The sequence below is a fragment of the Bolinopsis microptera genome, chromosome 13 (genome assembly GCF_026151205.1).
Source record: "Bolinopsis microptera isolate Bmic1 chromosome 13, MBARI_Bmic_1.0, whole genome shotgun sequence".
In the NCBI taxonomy this organism is placed as follows: domain Eukaryota; kingdom Metazoa; phylum Ctenophora; class Tentaculata; order Lobata; family Bolinopsidae; genus Bolinopsis; species Bolinopsis microptera.
The window spans coordinates 9,595,341-9,602,282 of NC_087084.1; the positions used below are offsets into that span (position 1 = coordinate 9,595,341).

At 39.4% G+C, this 6,942-nt stretch overlaps 3 protein-coding genes across 7 annotated transcripts in view; 2 read left to right on the forward strand and 1 right to left on the reverse strand.

Annotated features, from left to right (window-relative positions):
- LOC134825004 (carnitine O-palmitoyltransferase 2, mitochondrial-like) overlaps positions 1–4,096 on the forward strand; it is a 98,075-nt gene extending 93,979 nt beyond the window's left edge. Inside the window, exons 2-5 of one of the 2 annotated variants that reach the window (XM_063837052.1) lie at positions 38–183; positions 1,589–1,727; positions 1,944–3,389; positions 3,606–4,096. In XM_063837052.1, the coding sequence (XP_063693122.1) occupies positions 38–183; positions 1,589–1,727; positions 1,944–3,389; positions 3,606–3,760 (1,886 nt within the window). In that variant the 3' untranslated portion in view covers positions 3,761–4,096. Of the gene's footprint in view, positions 1–18; positions 184–1,588; positions 1,728–1,943; positions 3,390–3,605 lie in introns of those variants that run through there. The other variant, XM_063837051.1, reaches the window with a different exon arrangement.
- LOC134825002 (uncharacterized) overlaps positions 1–6,942 on the reverse strand; it is a 105,508-nt gene that overhangs the window by 86,656 nt on the left and 11,910 nt on the right. The window lies entirely within an intron of this gene.
- Positions 1–6,942, forward strand: part of LOC134825006 (interstitial collagenase-like) — a 68,189-nt gene that overhangs the window by 17,833 nt on the left and 43,414 nt on the right. The gene's annotated exons all lie outside the window — the stretch shown is intronic.

Sequence of the window (6,942 nt, forward strand, 5' to 3'; positions counted from 1 at the left end):
AGCTCTCAACATTTAAAATTACCCAGGATGCTAAAAGTAGCCAGTAAATCTTGTCTAAATGATACCCGATACCTAGTTCACGCTGCTTCTAATAGCTACCTAGGTACCGTACCTAAGCACTTAGGTACCGTACCTTCAGGGGCTGGAGGAAATTATCTTCACCACTCTGATACCCCAACTACTGTGAGTAATAGTAGTGTAAATTTTTTTAAAATTAAATACTTTTCAAACTTTACAGAGTACAGCAATTACAACGTATGAAATAAACTCGAATAAATTATTGCCCCCGTCTGTAAAATCTGACGGGAGACCAAACACGGTACTGCACAGTAAAACGTGCCCGCAATTACATGGCCCCCGATATGATTTTTAAAAGTATGAAACAAAATTGTGATAAAATAAATGTGTGGTGAAGAATGTGAAACAGTTCAAATTTCTTCAGACGAGGCTGATACACTGTTCTTATCAGAGCTGACAATCTTATTGTTCCTTATGAAATGAACTCTGTTAGGCTCTGCTTTCCTCTTCTCTTTCAATTCCTCCCAGAGCTTCTTGTAGGCTCTCCTTTCTTCCACTGATCTGTCTGGGCAAATGTAGATACTTTTATAGCCCTCTTTGTGCGTAGTAGTTTCGCTTTTCGCAGCACCTAAGTAACCATATCAAAGCTATTTAGAGATAGTTTAGTAGGTCGTATTAATGTGCCGGCTCTCTTCAAACCAACTCTACAACAGTCACGAAATGAAGGTTTCTCGTTTATCTCACCAAGAACTTCAGCAAATTTGTTTTCTAACTTCTCGCCGTCGGATTCACTTATTCCGTAGATTACGACGTTTCTGCTTCTTTCATCCTTTTCAGCTATTGTCTTAACTGTAGTACAGATCTTCTTTGGCGTAAGAGCAGCTGCACAAGTCTTCTTCAGGGCAGAAGAATATGATTTCATCTCTGTCTGCACAGTTGTTTGGACAGTCTTAAGTTCTTCGTCCTTCTTTTCAATGAGCTGCTTCTGCAAATCAATGACAGTTTTCTGCTCCGCGATTAATGAAATGTTCTGTTTATCTACTCTCTCCGCAGCCATTTGCAAATGAGGAGCTGCATAACGATTCAAAATGAAGCAAACAGTTTGCAGCCAATCACACAGTTTTTCGTTCGAAACTGATCGCTTGTTCAGGTTTTTCAATACTAGATCTCCGTATTCCTTAACATCCAGTTCATGGCACATTTCATTAAAAACACTGTTTGTAGCTCTCGCTACCTGATCTGCATGTCTGGCACTAAACAGATCATCATTATCGGGGTCATCGACCAAATGCTTCGTATGTTCATGGTATGAGTACTGCATCGTGTATATTCCAATGCAATGTACAGTTCTTGTATACAGGCTACACAACGATCACACTAAAAGACAAGCACTTCTTATCGCAAGTTACAACAGCTGATAACAGAGCTCGCTATTTGCAACCAAATATAAAACGACTACACATCTCAAATACAAAAACAATGTATTTCAGTTGTTTACTTATAAGTTATAGATTTTCCGAATTAAAAGCCTCTAATCACTGCACTGACTTACATATTTAACATATTTCAGGCTCTCCAAGAGACTCTCCCTCGTCTTCCTATTCCTAACCTAGCGGACACCTGTGCAAGATATCTGAACGCACAGAGACCTCTCCTAACTGATGCTGAATTTGCTGCTACTTCTGATACTGTCAACAAGTTCAGGAAGGGTGAGTTGTGCATTTTGAAGTTGTTTTGAAAGAATAATTCAAAACATTGATATCGGGTTTTAACTTCTTATGTTTGTTTTTATTTGTAAATATTATTAATGAGTCATACTAAACCGCAAAGTTTTTATCTAATTACTAGCAAAAAAGAGGTTACAAAATTTCATTTAGTAAGATTTTAGGTTTCAATTTGGTCTATCAATTTTTAACATTCCGCAGGTGTAGGGAGAGATCTCCACGCGGCACTCCTAGCCAGAGAAAAAACACTACACCCTCAACACAGCTATATCCACCATGCCTGGCTTGACATGTATCAATGTGACCGAGGCTCTGTTCTCCTCAACTCAAACCCCGTCCTGACCTACTCCGACCATCCGGACCCAGCACTTAACACCCAGATAGACAAAGCAACACAGCTGGTTACCTCCACTCTACGCTACTTCTGTACGCTGCGCGACAATAAGTTACCACCCATCAACGCGTGTATGATGCAGTTCCCGCTGCTGTTCCAGTCTACGCGTATTCCCGGCAAGACCCGTGATGAGAATGTGAGATTCCCTGATTCTAGACATCTAGCAGTGCTGCACAAGGGACATGTTTACAGTATTGATGTTTTGGATAGTAGAGGTGAAATAAGAGACACTGTTGCTTTACAGTTAGCGCTAGAAGAGATTATAGCTGACTCACGTGCTCCTAACAAACAAGGATTAGGGTATTTCACTGCACTGGAAAGAGAAGAGTGGTCTAACGTGCGCGCAGAGCTTGAAGCGCAGAACAAACCTTTTCTAGATGCCATTGATGAAGCAATCTTCGTGTTATGTCTGGATGATTTGAAGACCCAGAACTCAGGTGAGGTTCTGAAGAACGGACTGGTTGGAGAGGGCCACAACCGTTGGTTTGACAAGTCGTTTAGTTTGGTGGTTACTCAGGATGGAAAGGCAGGTGTGAACTGGGAACACTCTTGGGGAGATGGTGTGACTATAATGCACATGATAAATAATGTACATACTGATTATTTGAGGCAGGTGCCTGTGAAGAGTGCTGGAAGTGAGGCTATACCTGTTGTTAGAGTTGATCCTGTCTACAGTGACTCGATTCTAGGTCAACTTGAAAAGGCTAAATCTCAGTATGAAGCTTCTAATTCGGGATCCAAAGTTGTTGATTTCAACTTTGGTGGTTTCGGAAAGAGTGCAATCAAAAAGTTCGGAATGAGCCCAGATTCTGTGAGTCAGCTGATATTCCAGATGGGGTATTGGAGAACACACGGGGAGTGTGTGGGAACATACGAGTCAGGTAGTACCGCTCATTATAGGTCAGGGAGAACTGAGACTATCAGATCCTGCTCGACTGAAACTAAAAACTGTTCTGTAGCATTTGATTACGATCATCAGGCCAGCTTATCTGAGATTGTGGATCTGCTCAAGAAAACCTCATCAAAGCATGTGTCGCTTTGTAAGGAAGCTGCCCAAGGAGAAGGGTTTGATAGGCATTTGTTTGCGTTGCGCACGCTGAACCGACATCAAGGGGAGAAAGAGTTGGAGTTGTTTACAGATCCGAGTTGGGGTAAGATGGCGAATATTGGACTGTCTACCAGTACTGTTGGGTCACCGGCTCTTCAACTATACTTAGCTTTTGGGGCAGTTTCTCCTCAAGGCTATGGGTTAGGTGGGTTTAATCTACAATATATTTATTTTGTGTGACAGTATTCTCATAGCTTTCAATTTCAAAAACTGGATTTTCGAGATATATCCCAAATCGAGTTATGAATTGAATTCTAAATTTATGCTATCATATATCAGATCTGCAATAATCATAGTGTGCAACAGTTATATATTCCCTGGAAGTACCACTTCCCATTTAGATAACAGTAAATATCTCCAGGTTACTTGATGAGTAAAGAGAGTTTCGGAGCTGCCGTTTCCTGCTACCTGCCCAACGATCACTTCAGTGATTTTGTAGATAATCTGGGAAAATCAGCTGAAGATTTGTTGGCTGTGTTCCAAGGGAAGAACATTAAACTTTCTAGAACTGTGTGAATTCTAAGATTTTTATGATGATCTGGATACGTAATGTTTGTTAAATGATTTCACAGATTGAAGTGATGATAGAGTTAGTTTATGAGACAATTAAAGAGACATTTTTTAAAATTATAATTTATGATGGGTAGTTTAGATTTCTCAGCGGTTAGACGATATAGTGATTAGTGACCTGGAATTTTCGAAAATTTCATAACATCAGGATAATTTTGGTTGATGTTATCCACAAGTAAAATGTATATATTATTTATTTGTAGTCGCCTTTTTATGTTGCCTTGTTTCTCTAACATGATGGTAGCAAACAGATACATATTTTAATATTTTAATTGTTTTGATGGAGTTAGTATGGTAGATTGGTAGTGCGAAATTTTAGGCTTTTGAGGGTTTTTCTCAGAGATTGATGTGGAGTGGACATTTAAAGATTATTTTGTATTCAATAATGAGATGTTTTTATATGAAATTAACAAAAATCTAAAGATTTCATCAAAAAAATGTTAGCTGTTTCACAATTTTATTCAGTATTCTATCGAAAACCGGAAACAAAATGAACTTTTCTTGAGAAATTCTAGATGAAAATGGAGTGCAGTCATTTTACATTGAGGATAACATGTTCCATGAGTAACGAATGATATCTACATACCATAATGTACAATAATGTACATACCATACATTCTACATACCATAATGTACAATCTACATCGCAAAAGTAGAAAATAAAACAGAAATCACAATAATAGTATAGGCTTGCACGTTACATGCATAATCGGAATCTACTTTGCTACAACAAACAGATACAGTCTATAAAATTACAATTTCTACATACTATGCAATTTGTCACATTGTCAGGTTTAATGAAATAAGCTACAAGCGTGCACGAAATATAAAGTAACAGATGCAATGGAATGGTTTCTAATCAAAAATCGATGCCCATTTTTGCCTCTAAAATTTAATAACATACTTCATAAATCTTAGTTAGTTTATTCATAAATTGGACCGAAAAAGATTATTCTTGAAGAACGTAAATATAGCAATCATACAACCTGGCATAGAACAACTAAGCTCAGGTAATTTCAATACCTTCAAATGATAAGTTCTGTTACCAGGGATGGGAAGTCTAAATATTTGAGTTTCTCTGCCTTTTAGATCACAATAATTGGTCTTTATCCCATCTGACTACATTCCATATCCATCACAGTAAATAGCATCAGGCACCCTGAGGTCCATCCCCTCCTCATCCATACTGTAAACATTCTCAAGGGGCACATCCTGTCGCTTCTTCCTGGGTCTAGCAAGTTGTTGTGGTGTAACAGGAAACATAACCTGAGGTAAAGGTTGGTGGGCTCCGTGGGGTGGGGTGGGGTCGGGTGGGGCTGCTCCGTGGGACCTTGGCTTTGGTTGGAGGTTTAAAGTTGGCTTTGGGGCTGGCATCGGGGACCTTGTCTTTGGTTTAAGCGGTTGTGTTGGCTTCGTTTTCTTTGGCAGGGATGCAGTTGACGGTTCTCCAGAAACATCTTGGGTGTGTTTTTCTTTAAACTTCTTCAGACTTCCTTTAACCTTTCTCACGACCACCCTTGTCGTTGCAGGAATTTGACTAAATTTAATTTTCAACGCAGTCTGAACTACGACTACAATCAGAACTAAGCTGATCAGTGCAACACTCACAATATCCAACACACTAACATTCCTGTTAGGCTCTAGTTGGTGCTTCACACACATCGTGTTGTCAGATGACACAGTCCCCTCAGGACATTCCACACATTCCACTCCATTCCCGAAATAGTTGTCCGGACAACGGATACAGGATGAGCTAACCCAGCGGTGTCCTACTGGACAGGTAGAGCAGGAAGAGGATCCTTTCTTTGAGACGGTGTTAAACGGGCATCGGGAGCAGGAGAAGGAGGCTTGGTCGCTGTAGAAGTTCTCTGGACATTTCTGGCATTTTTGTGAGGCAGTGGACCAGTATTGGCCTGGTATGCAGGTGTTTTCTATTGGAGAAGAGTTCTGACATGTTAGCCAGATGTCACTATCATGGTCCAAACATCTTTCGTAGAACTGTGTTTGGTTTTGGTATTGACAGGAAGGTGAGGAAGGTTGTTGACTGAATGTGCATCTTCCTTCATCCAAAATCACTGGGTACATTTTCTGGAATTCTTTGACTAATTCGGGAACAATATTCTGGGCAGATCGGAACCCCATAGCTTGGCACACTCTATCACCTTCTTCACCCCCAAACTGGAAGTACTCCTTGCAGACTGTCCCGCCCTGATAGATAAGGAGACCATCACCTTTATCTGTTATCTTACCTTCAGTGTCGAGCAGGTAGAGTCTGTTGTTCCCTATAACACTTGTTGTTCCTGAGATGGAATGGTTTTTCAGATGTAAAATTTGCTTGTAACCATGATATTTATAGTAGGAGTGTGTCAGACCTTAACCAATCAGATTCAAGCTGCGACCAATCAAAAGTCAGAATCACTACCACGGGTCAAAACAAAAAAGTTTAGTGATATTACATTCTAGAAATATTCTAGAAGACATAGTTAAATATTGTTTCGTTCAACTCTTAGCGTGACTAGGGTAAAGCACATAATTTTGTCATTTTTTGGCAATTTTCCGACTGCCTGATGTAAACCATGGGTTTTAACCTCGTCTGAAATTCCGATTTAGATGAAACCTCCACCATGTTATAGTAGACAGTCTAGGCAAGTTCTAACACAAAAATGATCGAAATTGCTGGGGTTGAAGATGTTCAAAAAAATTATTTTGAAAAAATGACAAAATTAGGTGACTTTACTTAATTTTGTCACCCCGAACCTAATTTTGTCACTTGAAGATTGTGCAAAAAGTAACCGTTTCTCGGTATTTTAGACTACCTGGATGCATCATTCGAGCGCTTTTTTACCAACATTGACCTCAAAAATCCCAAAGATATGATGTTTTCATAGTTTTGTAGCTTGATGAAAAGATGACACTTTTTGGGTATCTAATCTTAGAAAATAGCCCCAAATGCCCCTGAAACCACTGGCATCTTGAAAAACGATTGGTTCTAGGCCTAGGTTGAAATTTTCATGTCTGTATTTTGTTAGTCATTTTAGATTGAAAAAATCAGATTATCCACCTAATATTTCTCGGCGAAAATATGCTATTATAAGTGTTATAAGTGCCTTATACATATCCTATGGGCA